Below are 27,030 nucleotides of genomic sequence, written 5' to 3' on the forward strand. Positions count from 1 at the left end.
AAAACGACTTTAGATATCACAGAGCAGGAGGAACAGGGAGCTGCAGGAGTAACAAAGAGGGATGAGATAAGTTAGGGCTGACGAGTAGCCTAGGGCCAGTTAGTAAGGTTGAAGCCACAGCTACCTTTTGAACACTTGGCCAGTGGTCTATTAGCTGAGCTCATGTTCTGCAGTCAGCCAGTCTTTGCAGACAGCTCTACAAACCCTGTTTGTCTTTGGAAACCCAGCTGCCTGACTCCCTGGAGCTTAGAAAAGCTTAAGAGAGAATCAACCTTGTACTTGCCTGAGAGTTAAAAATCAATTTGCAAGACAGAGTGAAGGTGTAAGCAGACACTTCTACCTCCTTCCAAGTCAAACAGGGCAGCGTTGCTATTTTGCTTTAAATGTATTCCAAGAACACCAGACACATCTGTAGGTATGGAACCCGAAACTAAATATAAGACTGTTTGGGTTTTTTAAATCACTATTTTGAGTCACGAGACTGCAGTTACTCCCTAATTCAGCCGTGGGTAAGCAGCTGCTATCCCCTTTGTCTCTATCCAAAAGGCACTCAGAGTGTCTCCTGATTCTTCGCTTAGGTGTCTCGTTAAAACAGAAGGAAAGGGAGATCTCAGACAGAAAAAGATAGCATTGGATATTTGGGGTGATACGGTTATCAACCATGATTTTTGCATAGGACTCTGAGCTTCCAGCAAGACAGAGCAAATAGAGAAACCTGACAACATTCTAGAGTTCCCATTTTCTGGTCAAAAGTAATGTACAGCTTTGTCAGGAAGGACACAACTCAAAGATCTAAGACCAGCTAGTTGTTTGGATACTTGGATGCAATGTCCTTTCCTATCCCGCTGTGACTACTAAGATGGCATGAATTTGATGGGATTCTTCAGGATTCAGTCACATGGCTTCCCTGGCTCTTGACTCTGAAATTCCACAAAATGCTTTGCCAGTAGCCAAATCCATCCCATCTGCTCAGTTCACTCCCCAGTAAGTGGGAACTTGGGAGGGGGGCTGGGTGTCCTCCTTTTTCCTTTGATCTTGCTTCTCCGTTTTCTCAGATCAATTCAGGATGCCAGAAGTAGAGGGGACCCAGACGGATTAAGTTTCCTTTACCTTCCAGAGGGAAGAGTGTGAAAAGGGCAGGAAAATCATATTGGGATCTTTGTTCTAAATATAAACCCCATGACTCTTCTTTCACTGTCAGCCACTTAAGGACAGATAATTGAGGCTTAGGTCCAGCCTGGCCCTCTCCGTGTAGCCTGGGCTACTCCAGCCTGGCCATCTGTGAGATGGAAGGAATAGAGATGGAAATCAATAGAAGTATAAACAGTGTGGCGGGCATCTCTCTGCCAGGAATCTCTCTTCTCTTCGAATGAGAACTTCCAGCACCCCCTGAGTTCAGGCCTGATCCACTTTATGGCATAGATTTTAACTTATTTTATTTTAGAGAGAGAGAGAGAAAGCACGAACAGTGGGGAAGCAGAGGGGCACAGGGAAAGGGAGAGAAAAAGAATTTTAAGCAGGCTCCTGGGTCAGTGCAGAGCCCAGTGCGGGGCTTGATCTCACGACCAACCCTGAGATCATGACCCAAGCCAAAATTAAGAGTTGGAGGCTTAATTGATGGAGCCACTCGGGCACACCATGGCATAGATTTTAGAAGTAAGAGTCATGAGAGGCCAGAAAAAAATGTGACTGAGATATTGGCTAGGAGGAGATCAGCTCCTGGTATCCCTAATAAATGACCTGTTTGGTTAAAATGTGAGGTTTCTGACCTGTATCATTTCCCCCATCACCCTTTCTGAAGTCATATCCCAGGCCATGCAAGCAAAGCAAAACAAACAACGACAACAACACAAAAGGGGTAAAATCCAGTCACCAACAGCATCAGTAAGTGGGTAAGCAGGCAAGCCTCGACTTTGGACTGCGGTCGGTTGGCCAGTAGACGCTGCGTGCTCATACAGGTGCCTTTACACCAGGGACACTGCTGGAGCTTGGCGGTCCTCATTCCTCACGCCCATCAGGTTGTCCGATACAGGGAGGAACAGGAACTGGATCCTAGAGCAGGGACCCGTGAACCTTCTGAAATTGTGCATCATATTTTGGATATGTGCATGTGATTATTCTTCTGAAGAGGAGTCCACAGTTTTCCCCTGATTCTCAAAGGGATCAAAGACCCCCAAAGAAGTCAAGAGCCGTAGTCTCAGAACGTTACAGCTGAGAAAGGCGTCAATGGGAAGTGGTTCAAATTCCCATTCTACAACTGAAGACACTGAGGCCCAGACACATGCAGCAGAGCTGAGCCTAGAATCCCACTCTCTTGTCCTTTGCTGCTGTCAACAGAGGTTTTTCAAAAAAGAAAGAGGCAGGCATGCTCTTTACTTAAATGGTTTCCTGATTCCTTATGGAAAAACATACTTTCTAGAACAGTGCTGTCTAATGGAAATATGATAAGCCACGTACATAATTTAAATGTTTCTAATAGTCATATTACCAAACAAAAAGAAACAGATGCAATTAATGTTAGTAATATATTTTAGTAAGCTATATCCACTATATCCAAAATGTTATCATTTCAACATGTAATCAATGTCAAAATTACTGAGATTTCTACATCTTTTTTCATACCCAGGGTGTTTTTTGTACTTACACCACATCTCAATTCAGACGGGCCATGTTTTAGGTGCCCGCCAGCCCCATGGGGCTCCTGACTGCCATGTTACGCAGCATGGGTGTAGATTACACGTCTATCCCCCAGCAAGTGAACGGTTTGTATCCCTTATTTGATTCCATGATTCTTTCCAGGAGCCGAGTGGTGTCTCCTGTCATAGATGTCATTGACCGGAAGACTTTCCAGTATTACCCCTCCAAGGACCTGCAGCGTGGGGTGTTGGACTGGAAGCTGGATTTCCACTGGGAGCCTCTGCCAGAGCGAGACAGGAAGGCCCTCCAGTCCCCCATCAGCCCCATCAGGTGAGGCTCTTCACAGCCTGTTTCTCCTTTTCTTCCTCAGGAATGACTCGGCAGCCAAACTGCTTGGGATCAAATCCTGGCCCCACAAGTTTCCCAGCAAGTTACTCAATCTGTGCCTCAGTTTCCTCATCAGTGAATTGGGGATAACAGGGTTGTTGTGAAGATTGAAAGAGTCACTATGCAAAAAGCATGAAGAGAGTACCGGGTGCTCAACCCTTGGTGTTACTATTAGTATATTCTTATGGGAATGGGGTCCAGCTTAAGCTCTTTCAGGTAGTTTCTTCAGTGCCTCCATTTGGGGCAGTGAGAGAACCCGAGCTGGAATCCTGACCTAACTTTTCCTCCCCAGGTAACACTGGATTTCCCTAACCTCAGGTGCTTTCTTGCTAAAGAAGGATTCAATCAGGTGAATGCTAAGACAACCTAACTCTCCAAATATATCAAATTTTATGGGTTGTTTGCTTTGGTGTTGGGGCATGTTTGGGTTTTGGACAAGTATTCTATTTAAGGTGTTCTAGATATCTTCTTTTGCATAACAAACCACCCAAACTTGGTGCTGTAGAACAACAACAGTTTTATTAAGCTCACAGATTCTGGGGCTCAGGAATTATGAAAGAGAGCACTAGGGTTGGTGGTCTCTGCTGCATGGTATCCAAGATGGCAGGAAATGGCTCAGGACGGCAGTGGGGGTGGGACGCCAATGATACTGGCCATCAGCTGGGACCTCCGCGGGAACTTACCCAATCCCTCCAGCATGCCACTGCACCTGGGGCTTGCTGGATGATGACACCGGGTTCTGAGACAAAGTATTCCAAGATGGCCAAGTGAAACAAGCTGTATCCCCCTCTCCCTTTAAAAAAACAATTTGTTGAGGTGACTTTCACATACCACAAATGAGCCATTTAAATACAAACAATCCTGCATCAAGTAGCCCAAGTTTTGAACCACCACCTCATTCTAGTACCGAAAACATTTCCATCACTGTAAAGTAGATTCCCGTACCTATTAAGTGGTTTTCTCCGCCCCCTCCTCCCCTCAGTGCCTGGCAACCACTGTCTGTCTCTATGTATAGATCTATTCTGGATACGGCATATAAATGGAATCATATGATGTGTGACCTTTCCTGTCTCCTTTCACTCAGTATAATGTTTTAGAGGATGTATCCCCTTCTCTCACCAAGCCTCAGAAGTCACCCAGGGTCACTTCCAGAAAAATTACAGGCCCACCTAGGTTCAAGGGAAGGAGACATAGACCCTACCCCTCACGGCAATGTCACATTGTAAGAAGAACCTGTGGGACAAGGAATCCTGTGGTGTTCACCTCAGGCAGTTGACCTCCATAGCCATGGTCCATCTCCATCATACATGGCCCAACGTCCACCAGTTATCCAGCTGGCTTCTGAATGCCTAGTACAGGGACACAGAATGAAGGCATTAGGCACAAATAGGCCTTACCAAGGGTCTGCTCAAGGGAGTATGATTCTAACAGAAGTTTGATAAGCCACAAGCCTAGAAGTGCAAAAAAAAAAAAAAAAAGGTCTTTATTTTCTAATAACTGGACTGTCTATCTAATAACTAGATCTAATAACTGGTCATGTCTATCTTAACCCCCTTTGCACCTAACAGCAGAAAACTTCTATGCAAGTTAGTCAGATTCCATGACAGCTTAGTGACCTCATATTCAAATCTATCATCTAGGCTTGTCCCCTCTCCCTGTCTCCCTGAAGTTGATTTTGAGCTCCAGACTTCCCGCGGGGGGTACAGTATCGGTGTGGGGAGGGAGTGTCTCACCTTGGGCTCAAGCTATCCAACATCAGTGTTCACCACGATGCACTTTCACTGGTCATGGCCTCTGGCCAGATGTTGGCACACCCGGCCCCCAGTGACCTGCGCCCTCCTCTCAGTATCTGCCCAAGTCCCACTTTGGGACGTGGGAAGAAAAATCCTGGCTGTTTCCCTTTGTGCAGGCCTGGTGCTACCTGTCTTAGTGTATATTATGCAAACCAAGATCTTCTTCCCAAAGGTCTCTCTAGAGGCACTCAAGCCAGAGGTCAGGGGAGCCTTGGGTACAGCCCCATGGCCCTCCCTTTAGGAGGTATAAAGGGCCCAGGCAACCGTAGCTCCCTTCTCATAAAATGCTGGGATTTTTGACGTGGTTGTTTGGCTCTGGTCTTGCAGTTAAAAGCATCGAGGTCTAGCTGGGCCCGTAGCCCACTCTCTTGGCCACTAGAGCTCCCGCAGGGTATACCTTCCTGATATGCTCGGGGTTCTGAACCGCCGTCTGTTCCATTTTCTCTCTGCCCAGGAGCCCCGTGGTGCCCAGCGGGGTTGTGGCCATCGACAGACATTACTTCCAAAACACTGGAGCGTATGACCCTCTCATGTCTCTGCAGGGTGGCGAAAACCTCGAGCTTTCTCTCAAGGTATGTCCTGGACCAAGGGAGGAGCCAGAGGCTTCTGTTGAGTAGTGGGTAAGGCCCCACTTTGGGGGCAGCCATTAAAAATGCTCCTGGTCAGGTCGAAGGCTGCAGGCAAAGTGTAAAATCATGAAATGGGGTATGTCAAATCTCCCCTTCCCATCTGTCTCATGCCCTACCTAGACTGTGCCCCCAGCTTCTCTCATGAAGCCAGCTAGGAAACCTGCCTGTAGGAAAGGGCACGGTATCAGCCAAGAATACTGTCACGCAGGGATTCCCATACATTCTCTTTGCGCGGCCCCGTCATTATTCGCAGCACCCATAGGCCCAAACCAACGCCAGAAAGTTCCGTGCCCTAAGTACAGTGGTCCCTTATCCGTCGTTTCATTTGCCTGTGGTCAGCCATGATCAGAAGCAGACGTCCTTCTGAGGTATCGTGAGGTTGGTGGTAGCCGAACACCAGGTCACAGTGTCTGCCACATTTCTCTCATTCCATCTCATCACAGGGACATTTTATCATCTTGCGGCATCACAAGAAGGGCGGGTACCCTATAAGAAGATATTTTGAAAGGGGCACCTGAGTGGCTCAGTTGGTTGAGCATCTGCCTTCGGCTCAGGTCATGATTGCAGGGTCCTGAGATCGAGTCGTGCATCAGGCTCCCTGCTCAGAGGAGAGCCTATATCTCCTTCTCCTGCTGCCCCTGCTGGTGCTTGTGCTTTCTCTAATCTCTCTCTCTCAACTTCACTCTCTGTCAAATAAATATCAAATAAAATCTTTAAAAAAAAAAAAGAGGAAGATATTTTGAGAGAAAGACACGACATTCATGTAACTTTTATTACAGTATGTCATTATATTGTTCTATTTTATTAGTAGTTGTTAATCTCCTTCTGTGCCTAATTTATAAATGAAGCTTTATCACGGGTACGTATGTATGTATGTCTAAGAAAAGACATAGTATACAGAGAGTCCAGAACTATCGGTGATTTCAGGCATCTACAACAGGTCTTGAACATATCTCCCATGGATAAGAGGAAACTACTGTAGCTCCAAAAAATAAGTATTTGTCCTAAAAATTCAGCGCCCATTGGGCACCACACAGCTCCTCGAACCTCAGAATCAGGTCAGACCCGACCACCCTCATTTCCCGCTCCATGTCAATTTTAACACAATACTGGCTTTTTCATCACAGCAACCACTGAAAGCCCAATCTAATAGAGATGTTTATTATACAAAGTGCAGCCATCTAATGTTGAAACCATGAATTACCTCAAGCTTGTCATTTGCAGAACATATGACAGATGTCACTACATTTCTCTCAAACATTTAAAATACCCCTTTGAGGTTTCTGGGGCACCCTTGGGGTACCTTGGCATACAGTTTGGGAACCCCATCTTTGTTCCAGTTCATATGCTGCCTATGCTAGGAAAGTTTTTGTTTTTCCTCTTTATCCCTAAGAATGACATGAAAAGCTTCCTGTCAAATGAATTCCAGGCCTGTGGGAATAGGCAGGAAGGTTGGTGGAGAATAGTGAGAACCTTCTTGAAAAAGGGGAAACTGATTATGTTTAAGGAAAGCTTGCTTTGATCACCACATAAATGGCTCTGGTGCCTTTACAACAGAAGACATCACAAGCTTTGAGAAATTCTCTGATCACTAGGGACCCCTTATTCCCTGAGGAAGCAGCTTTGGGGAACAGAGACACTAAGCCACATGTCTAGCAGCTCTAAATGTGTGGGTATGCTTTAGGGGAAGGACATGTTCAGGTTGCTGTGTGGATGTGGTGCCCTTACTCCACTGGCTCTGTCCCAGGACAGCTGGACCCGTTCTTCCCACCCTTTCTCTCCCCAGCCCAGAACTCCCAGACCCAGAAACTCTGTGGCACCCCAAGGACTAGAATTCTCTTTCCCGTTTCGTACTCCTGATTCCTTGTGCATTTTGCCAGCCCCTGGATCCTTCACTTCCCGTGAACTTGGAATAGTGTTCAGATGTTTATTTTTCTCCTTTTCTGACAGGTCTGGCTCTGTGGTGGCTCCGTTGAAATCCTCCCCTGCTCTAGGGTGGGACACATCTACCAGAATCGGGAAACCCACTCCCCCGTTGATCAGGAGGCCGCTCTGCGGAACAAGGTTCGCATTGCTGAGACTTGGCTGGGCTCTTTCAAAGAGACCTTCTACAGGCACAGCCCAGAGGCCTTCTCCTTGAGCAAGGTAAGGAGTGATCCTGGCAGGGGCTTCTGGACCTCTCCCTCTAGCCTGGAGGGGAAAATAAAAGCTATTGGCCTGTGCTTCCCTTAAGTTGCCCCTCTTAAGGGGCTCTTCTACCAGGCAGGGCTGTCCATCTCTCCCAAGCATCTCTTCCAGGCATCAGAGTCTCCCAGCTGGTCTTGGCCTGGAGCTCACCAGGAGAGATGTCGGTGGGATGACATCTATGGGAAGTGGCATAGGACATATGGGAGCAGAGGACAGATTGGGCAGGAAAGAAGCATTAACAGGTCTCAGAGGGCCCTTTCATCCTGGGCAAAGTGCTCAAGGCTATGAAATTATCCAAGACAAGAAACAAATAAAGTATAAAAATAAACAGAAAAGATCTAAAGCAAGTCACAGAAAAATTAAAATTTAAACATTTAATTAAATGTCCGTAAGCAGTGCTTTTACAACCGCCATTCAGCTCAATTCTTGTGGCTGACACATACATACTATTCAACATGGGATGCGCGTTCCCACTGATGTTTGCTATGCTGGGAGTAGGGGCTCCAAAGGTAAGATTTGGACCCACAAAGGTCTTGGGATAATTCCCACAAGCCCCTTGACAGCCTACACTGTTGGGTGTTCTCTGTGTTCTTTATTCTCTGAGCCACAGATCTCCCCATCTGTTCATCTGATGACTTTCACAAGGACAATGGCACCTCCAACTGGTCAATGAGAAGACCTTTTTTGTTCTTCTCCCCTGTTGAGCATTCCTATTAATTCCTGTTTTGGAAATGTCCTGTTGCTGACGTCAGTGTCGAGATGTTAAGAATATCACTGCCTCCCTTAAGGCAGAGGCATTTACTTTAAATTTAAATAATTAAAAATTAATTTCGCTCTACAATTTCTATCCTTCCTTCCCCTCTCCCACTCCACCTGCAAAACCCTCATGTGGATTTTGAGATGCAGAAATTCTGGGCACCCAAAAGACAAGGCCAGGGTTTCACTGTTGGAAGAGTTAATATTGTCTTGTTTTTTCCTCTCAGACAAGGTTGTACAGAAGGACAAGTTCATTGTCAGCATGCCTCCTCATTGGAGGTCAGACAAGGACAGGGTAGATTTGCCAGTTTGTTTCATTACCAGGAAAGGTGAAGGGGATGGGCTGTGCATGAAGGAATGTTCCTGCTCTGGGAGAAAAATCCAGCCCTAAGGCGTGGCTGGCGGGGTCTTAAGCAAACACTCAGAATGCCAAGAAATGATAAAAAACTTATACTAATTTCCTAGAGGAAAGAGTAATAGATCTCTTTGGTTAATGGTAGGTACAAATGCTGAATGAGCAAGACATTCCTGCCTCAGAGAAGTTGTTCTCAGACTTCCTGTGGCTGAAACTCACCAGGAGAGATGATTAAAATGCAGATTCCTGGAGTGCTGCCCCTACCTACTGAATCATAATGTTGGGCGTAGGGCCAAGGAATCTGCATTTTTAACAATCTCCTTGGACATTTCTGAGCCAGGTGCTTGGGATTGCAATTTGATGAGCATATCGAGAGCATTTCAGCATGGAGGATTCAGGCCTTACTCCTTCCAACATTTCCATCTGAGGAGTAAAAGAAGGAGGAAGCCGAATCAAACCAAACTCACGTCATACAGTCTGTTAGCCTAGTGTCTAGTTGGCAGCCTAGAGGCCATCAAGCTGGAACTCTGAAATGGACTTCTTATTCCAGGACTCTCTCCTTTCTTCTCCTCACCCCAGGAAATAGTCTCTCTTTCTCTCTCTTTCTTTTATTAAGTAGGCTCCGTGCCCTGCCTGGAGCCCAAAGTGGGGCTTGAACTCATGACCCTGAGATTAAGACCAGAGCCGAGATCAAGAGTTGGATGCTTAACCAACTGAGCCACCTGGGTGCCCCCCAACTTTTGTTTTTGTTTTTGATCTTTCTAACCACTCTTTAACACCCCTGTCTTCCCTAAACCAGAGGACTTAGTACCAAATGTATGGGCAGGTTTTCTCAGATCTTATCAATATAGCCAAATAGGTAAATTTATACTAAAGTGTTAAGGACTTACCTGATAACCATCCCAGGACAATTATATTATAAAGGAAAATCTCAAGGAAAGCGGATAGCATCAACCAAAGGAATGATTCATTAATGGAAGAGATTGGGCACTTAGAGGGGAAGAAAAGTAAACTTGCCTTGTCTCCACCGCATCCCACAATTTCCAAGCTTATCTCATCTGAGTGGCCTTTGGGCCATTTCCTGCCTCCATAAGGCTCATTCTAGTGCTGCACCACACCAGCAAAGCCCCACCATTTTGCCAGCTTCCACAGAAAAGTCCTTAGAGCTCCGGCATAATGGTCTCTGTTGACCGAAAATGTGAGGGATTATGGGGAGGGAGTGACCTCACACCCACATTGCTGGTTCCACAACTCTCTTTAGGGAGCATCCATCCTACTCTGTCCCTTTTAAACCTCTTCTTCCAACACATGAGCTTCCCCCTTGTCTGCAGCCCTGGGGATCCATGGCCTTGGTTCCCTCTCTCTGTCCCACTTCCTCAGTCACCTCTGTCCTTCCCCCATGCATGAATGGTGGCGGGCAGCAGACTTTTTCCCCTTCTCACTGCCCCTGTCTTTCTCAGACCGAGAAGCCAGACTGCACAGAACGCCTGCAGCTGCAAAGGAGGCTGGGCTGTCGGATGTTCCACTGGTTTCTGGCCAACATCTACCCTGAGCTGTACCCATCGGAGTGCAGGCCCAGGTTCTCTGGAAAGGCAAGGCATGACCTGGGGAAGATGAACAGGAAGGAGAGGGGGTGGGCAGCCTCCCAAGACAGAAACTGAACCCTGGCCACATAGTCCCAAAGTCCATGGGGTCCCAGAGGCTTTCGTGCCTGCCCTAAGGGAGGTGACTGGTTGCCATGAAACCTGTCTCAGGGTCCTTCTTCGTGACAGGTGTGGCCTGCCTCCTGTCCCTTGGGATTAGAGGCTTCAGCTTGATGTTGCTCATTTCGGGTCTGAACCTGACCCCATGAGCTACACTGGGGAGAGAGAGGAGAGGAATGGCGCCTGACAGAGGGTGTCTTTACAGTGGACGTCGGGGTTCACTTCTGTATGGGTGTCCACTTTCAGCTCCACAACACTGGACTTGGCTTCTGTGTAGACTGCCAGGCAGAAGGGGACATTCTGGGCTGTGCCTTGAGGCTAGCTCCTTGCAGTGACAGCCGGCAGCAGCAGGTGGGTAATCAGAACTCTCAGTGTCACAGCAAGGGCTGACCTGAGAATGGTCTTCCTGGGATGCTCCTCGCTTCCCTTTGGGGCACCTCCTTTCAGTGGTCCCATGTCCCCTGCTCCTCTGACTTGTCTGACTCGGCCCACTCTGCCCCCAGGCACAAGCACAAACACCGGCCATCGTCAGAGAAGACACGTATCTGGGCTTGGGGGAAACGGAGACTATCTGGGCGATATTTTTATCAAGCAGATGAGGAAACTGAGGCTCAGAGAGTGACCAGCCTGGGATTACAAACTCAGATATGCCCAGGGTCAGGCAGGGAAAGGGGGTGAGCACAGTGAGCTGAGTGGAGGCTGCTGGGCCTGAGGAGCTCATGCCCATTTGAAAGCACGTGGTACCCGTCCCCCAGACTCAACAGATGTCTTCTCTTCAGTATGAAAATGGGCTCAACATATGAGATCACATCCATTTTTTTAAAGATTGATTGATTGATTGATTTATCAGAGAGAGAGAGAGAGAGAGAGCAAGCACAGGCTGGGGGAGCAGCAGGCAGAGGCGGAAGGAGAAGCAGGCTTCCCCCCTCGCAGGGAGCCTGTTGTGGGACTTGATCCTAGGACCCTGGGATCATGGCTTGAGCCAAAGGCAGATGCTTAACCAACTGAGCCACCCAGGTGTCCCACCCCCCAATTTTTTTTTTTAAGAATTTATTTATTTGACAGAGAGTGAGAGAAGGAGAGAGAGCACAAGTGAGGGGAGCAGCAGAAAGAGAGGGGGAAGCAGGCTCCCTGCTGAGCAGGGAGCCCGATGCGGGACTCCATCCCAGGATCCTGAGATCATGACCGGAGCCGAAGGCAGAGGCTTAACCCACTGAGCCACCCAGGTGTCCCCCACCCCCAAAATTTAAAAGACATTTGAAACCCAGTGTTTATGGAAAATCTCCTTATTTAAATTAAACATCTATAATCAGAGGTCAAAGAAAACCACCACGTGCACATACATTTCCACCGGGACATGGGCAGAAACATGTGGACCAGCCAGAGATCTTCAGCCAACTAGGACCAGAGACGGGGAAAGGAGGTCACCCAAGTGGGCTGTGCAGACACAGAAGCACTGAGGAGGCGAGGGGAGACCAGAAAGTGTTCTCCATTTGCAGTGGTGCCTCACACCCATGACTCAAGGTTACAGGCTTTTCTCAGTCCCCTGATTCTGAGGCCTCCCATGCAGGTGTGCTGTGGCTTTCAGGAATGTAATGGGAGCCAGAGTGCACAAAGGGGGAATTTTTAGGGCACCACAGAAGCACGGTGTGTGTGTGTCTGTCTTTCTGTGTGGGTGTTTCTGCACACGTGTGTGTGCACACGCATGTGTCTGTGTGAAGCGGAGAAGGAGGGCTGATTTGGAGGCAGACAGACCTCATGGCCTCAGGACCATCTGCTCCACTTGCCAGAGGAAGGCTTACACACAGATGGAGCCATTGGCTCCTGGGTTCAGCACTGGCCTCATTCAGGACATTTCCCAAGCACAGAGCAATTTAGTCTGTGAAATGCCTCCCACAGGGAGGAAGCCTTTTCCTGCATGCTCAGAAGGAAAGCAGAGGGTACAAATGTCCCTCGGGAGCAGAGGGATATAACACAGGAGCTCTTCGGGGATGCCCAAGTTGGAAGGGCCCCTACTTTGTTTGGGGAGGGGACAAGAGGCTTCAGTGAAGACAGAAAAAATGCATGGCTTTCCCCTGAGGCCCCACTCTGCAGCACAGCTGGCCCTGGCAGGACCTGACAAAGATGGGGCTGTCTTGGCAACAGCAGAAGCTTATGGCCCAAAGGGCAGCGGAAGAGAAAGGCTGAACATGCCCAACAGGCACCCTGCCAAAGGGAGAGGCCCCTCCCGGAGCCAGAGCTCTTGGATAGAGATGGCTCACCACAGGGCAGACTGTCTGAAATCAACACTGAGAAATCCAGGTGGCGCCTGGTTAAAATCTAGGCCTAGTAACGGTGGGTCAGTCCAGTGGCTTGTCCATTCCCCACCTGTGGTTCTTAACCTTTTTAGGTCATACATGGCGGTTGCCCCATGGGGGCAGATCAACCCTTGACTCCAAATCTGGTTCAGATGACTCCACACATACAACAGGAGAGAATGGAAAGCATCATGAGACTTTCTCAGAGAGAGCAGGGCAGGCTCCCAGGCAGGTGGCAACTGGCTTTGGCGCTTATGTGGTCGGGGGATGGGCCAGGTGAGTGTTCCCAGGTCCAGCGGCGCTGACCTGGTTTGAACTTTCTGCCAGCACCAAAGAAGAAGGGACTGGATTTCTTTCTTTCTTTCTTTTTAAAGAAAAAAAATTTTTTTAAGATTTTATTTATTTGACAGACAGAGATCACAATTAGGCAGAGAGGCAAGCAGGGGGTGGGTGGCGGGGGAAGCAGGCTCCCCGCTGAGCAGAGAGCCTGATGTGGGGCTCAATCCCAGGACACTGGGATCATGACCTGAGCTGAAGGCAGAGGCTTAACCCACTGGGTCACCCAGGCACCCTAGGACTGGGACTTCTTAGGAGCTTGCCCTGAAGTGCAGGAAGGGGATAAGGCGAAGGGGATGGAGCTTGAAATCTCAGAGGTCAGACAACATACATGGAGTCAGAATCTTTATTATAAGTCACATGGTTCCTTTAAGAAGGTGATGAATTCTTAAGAAGGACAATTTCCCAGAAAAAAACACATATAAGCACATCTGGACAAAATTTTTAAAAATTATCAAGGTTCATGGATCTCTTGAAGCCCCTTATGGCCCATGGGCTCTAAAACCCCTGGCTCGTAACTTCCAGAAGCTAAAGGAAGGAGTCAAAGTGAAGAACCATGTCTCCTCTTGAGGCACCCCAGAGGCTGATAAACTTCATGCCCGCTATTGCCTGAGGAGAGAAGAAGGTAACTAAGTCAGGGAAGGGCTCTAGATGCTGCAGGGTCATTCCAGCACCCATGTAGCCCTCTTGGTTATTGGAAAGGTCTCTTTGTATCTTATGGTATAGATGCTTCTCAAATTTCTATCACAGAATAACTTCCCAAGGTTGGGAAGCCTCAGTGATGCTAGCTGAGGGTTGGTGGGTCCACTCATTTCACAACCTGGATGAACCTAGAAAGCCTAGCTTTCCCCTAAATCTCTTTCAGCCTGTGACAAGGGCCTTTGCTTTAAGGCCTCTGTTAAAAATAAACAACAAAGTACAAGTTGATCATTGATCAAATGAGTCAAGTAAGGCCCCAAGAGCTTGGGAGCAAACTCCAGAACATGTCTTGAAAGGTCTGGAGTCTAGCCCTGCAGGGAGGATCCACGAAGCCAGGCTTGGCAGTGTGGGCCCTGGGATCCCAGAGGAAGGCCTACACCAGGAGGGCACATGTGGAACCAGGTGCTCAGGATCCATGTGGCCTCTTTCAGTTTTGCCCTTTACCAGTGTTCCAGAACATACCAAAATGCATTCACCCCTGGCACAGGGGAAGAGGACATAGATATAAAGCTAAGTGAGGAAGCCATGTGATGTGGTAGAAACAGCTCACCACTTTCTAGCTGCATGACATCAGAAGACTTCTTAACACCTCCGAGTCTTGGTTTCCTCTTCTGCAGTTGGGAATCATGCAGTCTCCCGTGTGCCACCAGAATGATCACTTTTTTTTTTTTTTTTTTTTGGTAGGGGTTCTGATTCTTGGTGGGGAAGAGGGGACTAGCAAGGACTTGTTATGTAGCAAAGTCATGAGCTAGATAAGCTGAAAGCCCTTCTCCTCAAAACACTTAGATATGCCATATAAAAATTAAGAAGAAATACATACCTAACTGAATTTGTAACAAAGGGAAATCTCCAGGGGCCAAAAATCAGAAGGCAACCAAAAATGGAGCCGTATGGCATTGGCCAAGCTCCCTGCCTGAGGTGAGGGAAACTGGGGAATCCAAAGTCATTAGTTACATGTAAGAGTAGTTAATGAGAGCCTACCTACAGCCTGTGACAGAAGAGAAGTTAATGAAACATCACATAAAGCCAACTTTGACCTCAAAGAGTAACCTATCTGCCAAAAGTTTGACTAGAAAAATCCGCCCATTGCCCCAGGAAGATGACAAGGAAATTTGTCTGTCTCCACAGGGGCTTTGTATAGGAAAAAGGAATTAAAAAAAAATTTCTTTTAACCACAAATCTGCATCTAATTTGGGTTTAGGGTTCAAATTTATGTGTGGTATGGGGATCCTTAAGCAGGACTGGCTACCTAATTCGTGGGTCCCAGGGCAAAATGAAAATGTGGGGTCCGTCATTCAACAATTATTAAGAATTTCAAGATAGTAACAACAGAACAGTAAACCAAGTATATTAAACCCAAAACATTGAACTCTTCTAGTCATGAGGCCCCACATGAATGCACAGATCACTTTGTCTCCCATCCACAACATTAATATAAAAAATCATTCAGGCTGCACCTGGCCAGAACAGAAAATGGTTTTGTTAGGAAAGTGCTCTCCAGCTGGGCCACACAGGCTTCCTGCAGTTAAAGCCCCTCTGCAAAGACATGCACATCCAATACTATGAAACATGGGAAGATGGGCCGCCTGGGTGGCTCAGTGGGTTAAGCCACTGCCTTTGCTCAGGTCATGGTTTCAGGGTCCTGGGATCAAGGCCCGCATAAGGTCTCTGCTTGGCAGGGAGCCTGCTTCCCCCCCGCCCAACCCCGCCCCACCGTCTGCCTCTCTTCCTACCTGTGATTTCTGTCAAATACATAATATCTTAAAAAAAAAAAAAAATGGGAGGACAAAATGACCATGAGCAAGAGTCAGCAGATGCAATAGACAGCAGGAGAATTAGTTATAGGCCAGGTCAGATCTCTCCAGAAAGAGATCCCCTTGGGCCCCAAGAGTGTTCCTCATCTGCTCCTCTCCCAGAGCACTCCCATAACACACAGAATTCTTTATGGCGTCATCCGTGATGCAGGAAATAGAATAATGGGAACACATGCCAAAACATAAAAATATGAATGCAACAGCAGGTGGCATGTGGAGATTTCAGAGGCCAAGTGTAGTCTAGCATTGTATGTGTAGATTCGACTATGAGATATGGTATTGCTGACCCTCGTAGAATCTAAAGATTACCCCTGGACCTCAGTCCTATGGTGAGCTCTTCTTCCTGCATCTCCAGCTTTGGAGAAGATCTCATTCTAGCTATGCTAATGACCATTCCCCTGTCCCAGCACCTCAAGCACACCAGCAGGAAGGGGATCCACTTTGGCAGCCCGCAGCACCTGTGCTTTGCTGTCAGGCAAGAGCAGGTGATTCTTCAGAACTGCACGGAGGAAGGCCCTGATATCCATCAACAGTACTGGGACTTCCAAGAGGTATGTAATCTGTTCAGGAAATGTGCAGCAGTGTCTCTAGCTGGGACGGTGTCCCAGTGTCTTCCAAGAGGTCAAATACTACCAACCAGCCAGTGCCCCTGCTGTTGCACTTAGTGACTTAGCATTAAGTCCTCAGGGGGAAGTAAAGCCAACCTTGCAGCAAAGATGGATCACCAGTACCTTGAAGTGTACTGATTTGCCACATCTCTGTAAAGCTCTGACTGTGACCATGGCAGACAGAGGAGATAGTCCCTTTTTGAAGTTTCTTAGTTCAGGTCACCAGTAAGACCACGGAGCGTGTTACAGAAGCAGTCAGCTACCTCAGTGATGTGGTTTTCGGAACGATGGAATGGCCCTTCTTTCTCTTTTGGTGACAAGTGAACCTAAAACTCGGGACTCACACATGCTCAAAGACATCTTAGAAACCAAGTTAAGGTCGATTATGAATGATCATAAAGGATCATTCTAGCCAAGTCCTGTGGATAAGATATGTTTTTAAAAGAGCATTTTAAAATAATAAGGAAAAGATTACGAGTAAGATTCATCCAGTATAATTCAGACATTAAAAACTAAGACTTTAAAATTTAGAGTATTGTCATTCAGCCATAGAAAGGAATGAAGTACTGTTCATAGTAGCACTGTTTATAATAGCCAAGAGGTAGAAGCAACTCAAGCATTCAATGATGGATGAATGGATAATCAAAATGTGGTAGACATATAATAGGATACTATTCAACCTTAAAAGGAAAGGAAATTCTGTCACATGCCATAGCATGGATGAACCTGGAGGACATCACTCTAAGTAAAATAAATGTGTCACAAAGGACAAATACAGTACAATTCCACCCACATAAGGTATCGAAAGTAGTCAAATTCATAAAAACAGAAAGTAAAATAGTGTTTACCAGGGGCTGGGGGGAAGGGGAGAGTTGTTTAATAGGTACAGAGTTTCAGTCTTGAAAGATGAAAAAGTTCTGAATATCTGTTTCACAACAACGTGAATATACTTAACACTACTAAACTTTACCCTTAAAGATGGTTAAAGATGGTAACTTTTATATTATTTGTTTTTACCATAATGAAAAGAAAAAAAAGAAATTAGATGTACTTATGCTACAACATGGATGACCCTTGAAGATATCATGCAGTGAAAGAAGCCAATCACAAAAGGCCATGTATTCTATGACTTCATTTATAGGATATGTCCAGAATAGACAAATCCATTAATACAGAAAGCAAATTAGTGATTTCCAGGAGCTAGGAGGAGGGAGGGGCAGGAAGTTATTGTTAATGGATAGTGGGTTTCTTTTTACACTGAAGACTGCATACACTCTGTGAGTATACTAAAAGCCATCAAGTTGTATACTTGAAAAGAGGGAATATTATGATTTGTGAATTTTATCTAAAAATAAAAAGAAAACAACAAACACACAAATGGCAGCCTTGTTGGTTAAATGTTTAACTTTTCAACAAGAAATCTTTTTTTGTTGTTGTTGAGAAAGGGATGGCTGGATTCAATATCAAATCTGGTGGATTTTGAGCAGGAAGCAGCCGTCATCCTTCAAACCTGACTGACTGGCCCTCTGTGTATCCTTGAGCTTTACTCTCTACTGCAACCTGGTGGCAGAAGTGCTAAATTGCAGGATTCACAAGGGGCAGAGATCAAACCAAAAAAATTTTTTTGAAGATTTTATTTATTTATTTGACAGAGAAAGAGACCACAAGTAGGCAGAGAGGTAGGCAGAGGGAGGCTCACTGCTGAGCAGAGAGCCCGATGCAGGGCTCAATCCCAAGACCCTGAGATCATGACCTGAGCTGAAGGCAGAGGCTTAACCCACTGAGCCACCCAGGCACCCCCAAACGAAATGTTTTTGAAAACAAAAATGTACAAGTACAGTGATAACAGTGAATGTCACCAGTAAGGTATAGAGACTAAACATGCTCTACATACTGGCATGCTACCAACCAGAACTCTCCAAAATAGTACAATTATATAATCTCAATAAAGATAATTTAATAAATGACCTCAAGCTTCCAAGTGATATTTTTATTTAGGGCTACCTAAATTATATTTTATATTAACCAACATATTGCAGTTCCTTACCAGACCAGTTCACACCACCTCTATGAGTCTCATAATGATTAGCGTAAAGCTTAGGAATATCTTTTGCTGACTGATTGCTGGGAACTGACTTTTTTTTTCCTTCTTCTTCTTTTTCTTTTTTCTTTTCTTTTTTTTTTCCTTTCCTTTTTTCCCCCCTCTTTTCAGAATGGAATGATTGTCCACATTCTTTCTGGGAAATGCATGGAAGCTGTGGTGCTGGAAAACAGTAAAGATTTGTACCTGCGCCAGTGTGATGGAAAAGCCAGCCAGCTGTGGCGATTTGACAACGTCAGCAGTGTGGATAAATGATGAATGCCAGTGTCAGAGGGAATAGAGAAGTTTAGTCATCATAATTCGGCCCCAAGAGAGCTACAAGAGCATGTATATTTCATGAAGCAGATCCTTTTGTGTCTGTACTCCTGGTGATAGTAGAGAAGAAAGCTCTGTGAATGAATATAGAAAGTCTTTCCTTCTTGCACCTTATTGCATTGACTGCTGGCTGTTTTAGAAAAAGAAAACAGAGGATTCATTGTCTCATTGTCTTCATCACTGGTAGATGGTCATTACATAGTACATAAGATTTTTTTTTCTATTGAGCACTTGATAATTGCTTTTATCTCTCATAAAGGAAAGAGGCATGAACAGTCTCAGGCAACACCCCCAAGGATACATAAATCCAATCGATAAATGTTTTGCAAATAGCCTTACTTTGGATCATCTGTGTAGCCAACAATGAAAAAGTGTGATGAGGTCGTAAAGGCCTGAAGCTTCCAGAACTTTGGATTAAGCTCATTAGGACAAATTCCATGTTCACTGGCTAAGCCATAGAAGAAGGAAGAGAAGCCACTGAGCAAAGAATTGGGTTGAAGAGAGATGGGAAAGCTTTGACTTAATTTTACAGCTCAGCCTGGCAGCTGGAAAGAGCCAGCGGACCTGGAATAGGATGTTTTCATGTAAATGAGAATTGCCTCCATACTTTCTACCTCCATTCACCCTGCCCTAGCCCTTCTTTACTTTGGTTAACCCCAACCAGAATCTTATGCAATGTATTTCTCTTTAGTCGTTGGTATTGGAAGGGTCAGCTCAGACTGAGTGTTCCCAATAACGAAGTTGAGAAACTCTCCTGATGCCCGGTTATAGGGTTTGCATGGATTGGATCAGAAATAGCAACCTCCACAAAAAGGCAAGCCTGCTAGAAGGGAAATGCTTGCATTTGAGCCAAAATTCATATGAAAGGAACCAGAGTTGGGTATTAATGTCCATTAGGACTGACGGGGCCATTTCCTAGCCTGGGACCCCCATATATGCCTGCGGGATGAATGTTCACAGCTGGGCGAGGAACATGCCTCCAGTAGAGCAGATCCAGTGCTAGCAAGACCTGAATGGGTCTCCTTGCTGTGACCTGGCCTACCTAGTTCGGCCATAAGGAGCTGTTGAGTGGGCTTAGTTCTGCTGTTAGGAAGACACCATTTATGCCTATTTCTCTTCTGAGGAGAGTTCACTCTCCCTGGGCTCAGCTTAGAAACCTCCCTTCAAAGATCTTGATCTCCTCTGGGCTATCTCAGAAGTCAGTGTGTTTCAAATAAGAAAAACTAGGTAGGATGTGAGGGTTTCTAAACAATGCCTATCATAATTATGTATTCTTTTTCCATCAGCTTAAGTCAATGGCCCACTGCATTTCTCCTTCCTCAGAATGCACTCCAGATTTGTGCTGTCCACAGTAACCATTAGCCGCATGTGGCTATTTAAATGTAAATTCATTAAAAATAAAAAAAAAATAGACTCAGTTCTTCAGTTGTACTGGTCACATGTCTAGGGCTTAATAGCTGCCCATGCCTAGTGGCTACTGTACTGGAGAGCACAGACATAAAACATTCTATCATGGCAGATAGTTCTATTGGATAGTGCTGATCTGGATAGACTGATCATCCCATTGAGAGAAGAGATTTTAGCCACTGTCTTCTTCCTTCAGACATGTCTATATTTAAAACAAATTCCTCTAACATCCTGAGGCTGAGATGGAGCTAAAAATTCTCAGACAGCAACCTTGTAAATGGTATTAATGGTTGCAAACTAAAAATTAAACAAGACCTCTATTTTTTTAAATGAACTTAATTATTGGCATTGTGAGTATTTGAAGTTGCTGGAATAAATTAATATAATTAAATAAAAGGCTGAATTCAATTGTCTGAGTTGTGTTTGACAGTAATTATCAAAAGGACCCAGATGGCTTATTGTTTAATTGGTTGAATAAAGCAAGAATGTGGGGTTCCTTGCTTCCTTAACCATCCCCGTGATTTATTACTTTATTATAGAAATGGCTGTCAACTCAGTCCCTAGCTGGTACTTACAAATCCTTAATTTAAACAAAACAGATGTCTCCATTTAGTTCAAAAAGACATTCAACCTTCTCCTCATAGTGTAACCAAGTGTTCAAATTCTGTTTTCTGTGGACTCTGCTTTGATTTTATCTACAACAATCATTTTAAAAGTAGAGAAACCTGGCAGTTGAAAGATTTGATTCCCAAGAATTTGATCTTCACTTTTATGATTGGACTTTATTGTTCAGGAGTAAGGAGTAAGGAGTAAGAGATCAATGGAACATCTTGATTGTATTCAGGTTGATGGTTCTGTTTTGTTCTTGAGGTCTTGTAGATCCCTGTCCTCAGAGTCCATGAGACAGGCCATAATATTATGGCTCAATCCAGTGCTCCTCAAATTTCACTGTATTCACAGATCACATGGGGATTATATTAAGACTCAGATTCTAATTTGGTAGGTCTGGGGTGGGACCTGAGATTCTGCCTTCCTAATGAGCTCCCAGGGGATGCTGATGCTGGTCTGTAGGCCACTTTCTGAGCAGTGAACAGCAGTCTGTTGCTACTTGGAACTAAGAGAGTGGCCACCAGACCAGTTCTTGGACTATTTATTCTTTGTTTCTCATCAAGCTCTGTTTGAATCCACATGGCAGGATGATTTGCTCCTGTATGATATAAGACAACACATCTTGCTCAGTGTAATTCCTTTTTCTCTCTCCATCAACACTTTTCCTCTTTTCTCATTCTGTCTACTAGTTCTACTCTTTCGACCAGGAGAGTTCTTTACCTTTCTTGTTATTTTTGCTGCTTGGCCTGTGATTATGTTATGATCTCCTCACTTGTCTTATCTTGTCCTCAGCTTCCCTCTTTTTTTCATCTCTGGTCAAGGCTGCTTTTCCAGCATCCATGGTCTTGTGACGGCTTTTCTCTCACTTTCCCTTTCCTCTCTCAGGCCTTCTATGCCCTTCCATCACCAAGTCCAACTGACCAATCTTGATGGAGTGAACACCATCAGTTTCTCCAAAGGATTTTTGGAGCACTGAGCATACCAATTAATTGTTGGATTTTTTTTAGTTCTTCTCAGTCCTAGCTTCTCTCCAAGAAGAATCCAGAGTATGGAGGAGGAGACATATCATTTCACATGGACATGAGATGACTGGGCTACTAAAGGACCTACTGCTGGTCATGGAAATACAGCCCTTGTCTTGAGGAGGCGGCTGGGGTCTGGCAGGCAGGTAGCCCTATATAGAGGACCCACAGAGAGGAAGATGTAGGGGACCCTTGGGAGATGGGCCAGGACCTGTGACCTCTGAATACAGCCACATCTAATAGCCAGACATAAGATTAGATGACCAGAAAGCAAATCCTGCCAAAGCCCCAAATTTGATTCTCTCAATCCTTAAGTCACACAATAAAGGTAAAGCACAACTAACCAAGAAGGAGATGCCAAATTCACCCTTTGACATTGGAGTCTCTGGTGGTAACACAGAATATTCTGGTCCGACCCACCTCCCTCCTGTCTTACAGCTTCAGGGAGCTTCTGAAGAACTTCCAACCAGCAGTATCTGCATTTCTTTGCTTAAGGGTTTTTCCTAAAGCTGAAGAAGTCTGCTTTATGATGTGAGGCAGAGCAGAAAGTCACCCCCAAGAAACAGCCCTCAATCAATGACTGCCGAGAGTATAGATACCTCAGTTCCCTCACCGCTCCGGTAGGTTCAGGCTGAGGTGCAAATTCCACACTGTTTCCCAGAGCCTGCTGTGGGATTACACTCCAATCATCCACAGCTCTGGCTGGCTTGATAATACATCTTCAATTGGCTACATTCCTTTCCTATCCCATCCCCCACTTGTGCTTCCCAAACTCACCTTCCAGGTAAACCACTTACACTCAAATCCTTACTTCAGTGTCTCTTAATGGCAAACCTGCCTTCACATATATGGCCTGGCCCTTAAAAATCTTCCACCTGAGGGAGTTATTCTGCTCATGAAATGGCAGTCTTGATCAGTTGTCCCACCCCATCAGATGCCCCACTCCCCTGAACTGAACTTATTCCACTGAAATGTAAGACCAGAGAATGGATCTCTAGACAGCTGAGTCTCAGGAAGGGAGAGACTGAGGTAGAGCAATATGCACAGACTTTATCCCAAATATTCAATAATATTAGACATCCATCCTCCCTGAGGAAGAATTAGTGAGGGAGTAGCAAGAGGCCACAAGTATTCTCCTAACTGATATCCTTCCTTGTAGAAACCTGAAGCCTGAGGGAGCCTAGGTTCCCCCTGAATATTTATCTCTCTCTCTCTCACTCACACACACACACACACACACACACACACTGTTCCCTTTCATATCTAGTTCTTGTCCAATAACTGGTACATACCAGTGTAAGAGGATGTACACGTAGGTATACCATGTAAGTTAGGAGCAGAGAGCATGGTTGTTCTCCATAACCAAGTGTGGGGACTCCGATATAAGGTGGGTATTGAGGAAGCGGTGGGCCAGACAATATGGTAAAGTCCTGAAGAGCAAGGTGATCCAGAGATCTTTCCAGTGGGGGCAGATGGGGTTGCCAGAGGGATTTTTCAGAGTTAGGTGACTAGTTCACACTACAAACGTGTTTCCTTATAGTCACCAGACACTTTTGACTGTGACTTATGTCCTGACTTGTGTGCTGTGTTGGAGGGTGTAAATCAAGGAACAGGGCTGAGCTCCCTGTCCAGGACAGAGAAGGAAGAGAGAGCCTGTGCGGGTTGGGTAGATCAATACCAGTGAGACTAGGCATTCGGTGGGAGCAGGGTAACATTGGTGTATAGAAGAACTGACACAAGTTCTTGCTGCCACATCATGTCAATAAGGATGAATTCACTGAAGCAAGATAGTATGTTAAAATTATATTAGGCTATGGACCAGAGCAGGGATCAGCAAACTTTTTCTATACCGGGCAAGACAATACATATTTTTAGCTTTGTGGGCTCTTTGTCTCCATCACAACTATTCACATCTGCCACTGTGACACAGAAGCAGCCATGGACAATAGTAAATAAAGGAGTATGGCTGTGTTCCAATCAAACTTCATTTTCGAAAACAGAGTTAGCCCACAACCCTAGTTTGCCACCCCCTTCCCCGGGGAGTAGAGTTTTTGACCCAGCTGCAGAAGGAGATAAATCACATATTTTAAAAAACAGAAAAATAGTACCAAATAGTATCCTTGAAAAATATAAAAACAAAGTATTTCTGTATTATAAATAACAAAAAAGCGAAGAAAAACAGACCCGTATAGCACGTTCCCAGTGTAAGCAGACTTCATTCCTTTTCAGAAAGAAATAGGAATAAACAAATAAATCTCTTTCTTCATCAAAATATAAAACATTGACACTCAGCCCATAGTCCTCTTTCCTTTGGGGAAATACAGATTCCAGAGGCCTTTGTTGTCATTGGCAGTTGGGCGGACCAAGCCTTCTTAGTGAGTCCGCAGGCTGCAATGAGACCGGCAACGTGGGAGGGAGGGCTGCTAAGAAGTCTTTCAGCCAAGCCGGGGGATGACACTGTGGCTAACAGATAAAATTTGTCACCATAGTTTTCGTTACTGCGGTGAAGCTGCTCACAGAGGGAAACACTCATCCTCCCTCCCTTTCCTGCCACAGTTCTCTCTTGCTATCGGGATTTGAAGACAGTCAGGCACCAGCTCTCGTGTGGGCAAAAGTGATGACCTCTTTGTATTTATAAAAACTCTCATCCCTGACATCCAAGTTCACCAGGCTTCAAAACACAAACAGCGAAAGTCAAGTGGAGCCAAGGGATTTCCAAAAGCTTGGCTTGAGGCCAGGGGTGTACCAGGCCAACAAGTCTCACTCCTTGTGCTCCTAAGCCAGCACAGGCCCGTAACACATGCTTAGAGGCCAGACGCAGGGGTGCCTTCTGACCCTTATAATACTATGTTTGGGGCTGCTGGTCCATCATGTCCCTTCAAGTGTCAATGTTGGCACATCCAAGACTGGCTCCAGATTTTTAAAAAAAGCTTAGGGTGCTTTCCCCTCCCCAGTATCACAGACAGGGCCCGAGCTATCCGAGCCCATCTCAACCTTGCAACCTGTAGAGAGATATCTACTCTCCCCCCTGCTGATGCCACCTGTCATTGCCCCGTGAGCCTTCACCATGCACAAGGGACAGATGACTCCATAGCTCAGGTTACCCAGATGGAAGCCATAGTTGAAGGCTATTGATTTCTTTTTTGGGGAGATCCTGTTTTTCCCCCATGTTCATCAGATGCTTAAAGTAATAGAAGAATGAGAAGTCCTGTTCTTACTATTCATTGGGAACATCATTTTCTTCTTCAGTCAACTCCTTGCAAATATCCTTGACAACTCTCCAGGAAAAGCCTTCACACATAGCCCTAGGAGGTGGGTTGGTTTGCATGGTGGTAGAGCTCCCACTGTCTCCCTAAGGTTCCAGCTCTGTGCCCAGCAATGACATCCCTTCACATGTTTGTTTGGGCAATGGCCAAATGGTCAGGTTGGTCTCCAGCCTTTCTCCAAGCCATCTGCCACTTCCTTGCTTAGCTTCCCTACCCAGCTAGCCCTAACCTTGCATGTGGAATCCTGATGGAAACACGATACAGGTTGCCTTAACATGACTCCTATCTTATGTTGTTATTCAATAAGGCTCATGGTGGAATTATATTCCAGACTAAGCAATAGGCATTTTTTTAAAGCAAAGAGCCATGATCCATACTTCCTTGTTTTCCCCCTTACCATTACCACAGGGCTGGGTTCTTTACTACGTGGATTATATTTAGGAGAAGGAAAATCCGGGAGGTGGGTTACAGAAGAATGAAATGTCAAGAGATGGGAGAAAAATCAGGTCTAAAAAACTCTGGATACCAAATGAGCAATAACCAGTAAGACCTCTGTGAACAAATATATCTATCCATCATCAGAAACAATGGTAATAACCACAAGTGTTAAGCCTGTACTAAGCTCTTATTTGCATTATTTCTTCTTATATTCAAAATAGGCCAATGAAGTAGGTACCTTTATTATTCTATTTTACATTATCCCATTCTATAGTTGAGAAAAGTGAAGCTTACACAGATAAGTTTCCCAAGGCCATACAATTAGAAAGTGATATAAATGGGCCCAGAAGCCTTTGCTTTTGACCTACACATTTTACTGCTTCTCAGTATTTGTGAGTAAAGAAAATGAAGTAAAGCAGTGACCTTCCAAATGGAGAGAGGTGAAAATCAGGGCCAAGGTGACCTGGGAACTGCCAAAATTAGATGTATTAGCCTGGATGTGTTCAGGCGTCAGTAACCGAATAACCAACTCCCGGGGGCTGAAGAAATAAAGATCTTTAGTCATCACACATGCCCAATCCAATGGTAGCTAGTTCCATATTTGGTGCAATGGCTCAGAGACATCATCTAGGACCCAGGCTCTTCTTAACCTTCCATTTACCATCCCCCGTGGCTTTTGATTCTGATATCTATCTCCTTGTCATTATAAGATGGCCACCACAACACCAAACACCACAACACCTAACATCCTTGCCCCCATATCCCAAATAGGAAGGAAGAGAGGCAGCAGAAGGAAGCTCCTCCCCATCGTTTTTATTTCTATTCTTCCCCAGAGGTCCCCCTGCTCCCCAGCGAACTTCTCCTTCAGTCTCATTGGTCAGAACTGTGACACAGGGTCATCTTTGGCAGCATGGAAAGCTGGGAAAACGACCAAGAAGGTACCTCAGCAAAGTGGGACCAGGCCAGGCACAGTGCCACCCAGAACATAACTGGGGTCTGCAAGTGGAGAAGATGGGAAATTGCTTGATGGTTAGCCAGTAATAGTGTCTGTAATTGGGGAATGACTCCTCCCTCAAGCAAGGGGGGGGCTTTGTTTCTTTTCTTTTTCACTTTTTTTTTTTTTTTAATCATTATGAGATGATGATCACTTCTCGGCCTTTTGGCTAAGATCAAGTGTATCATTATGAGACAAAAATGGCAGGACACTGAGACAAAGACCTATAAAGCTTTGTGCACCCAACCCCATGGTATCATCTGATCAACTCCTACCCCCTGTCCAAAGTAAGACTCTTCAATTGCCCCAGACCTGGCTCAGTTTACTCATGCTGGGGTATGAGGAAGGCATAAGGGTGCCTGCTATCTGGAAATTACCCTCCACCACCACCAACTGGTCAGACATCCTACAAAGCAAAAGTGTTTTGATCTCTTTTATTACACACCTCTTTGAAAAACACTACGGCCCAAAAGTACTACCCCAAAAAGCCCTTTTCCTTTATTTCTGTCTCCCAGAGGCACGTTTCTATTTGCTTTTTAAAAGGAACATAGAAAACAAGGAAGCATGGCTTAAAAATATGAGAGGGTGATCTTCCCATGGGATGTATTGTGGTTTTCCTTCCTTTATTGTATATAATATGGGAGTGAGTGTATGATATAGGAAGATGCTTGGGAATT

General features: G+C 45.5%; 1 protein-coding gene across 2 annotated transcripts in view; it reads left to right on the forward strand.

Annotated features, from left to right (window-relative positions):
• Positions 1-20,432, forward strand: part of GALNT15 (polypeptide N-acetylgalactosaminyltransferase 15) — a 42,520-nt gene extending 22,088 nt beyond the window's left edge. The window contains exons 4-10 of one of the 2 annotated variants that reach the window (XM_044252509.1): positions 2,800-2,967; positions 5,272-5,389; positions 7,397-7,591; positions 10,205-10,336; positions 10,694-10,798; positions 16,001-16,144; positions 18,414-20,432. In XM_044252509.1, the coding sequence (XP_044108444.1) occupies positions 2,800-2,967; positions 5,272-5,389; positions 7,397-7,591; positions 10,205-10,336; positions 10,694-10,798; positions 16,001-16,144; positions 18,414-18,557 (1,006 nt within the window). In that variant the 3' untranslated portion in view covers positions 18,558-20,432. The remainder of the gene's footprint in view (positions 1-2,799; positions 2,968-5,271; positions 5,390-7,396; positions 7,592-10,204; positions 10,337-10,693; positions 10,799-16,000; positions 16,145-18,413) is intronic. The other variant, XM_044252510.1, reaches the window with a different exon arrangement.
• Positions 20,433-27,030: the final 6,598 nt, after the last annotated feature.

The sequence above is a fragment of the Neovison vison genome, chromosome 6 (genome assembly GCF_020171115.1).
Source record: "Neovison vison isolate M4711 chromosome 6, ASM_NN_V1, whole genome shotgun sequence".
In the NCBI taxonomy this organism is placed as follows: domain Eukaryota; kingdom Metazoa; phylum Chordata; class Mammalia; order Carnivora; family Mustelidae; genus Neogale; species Neogale vison.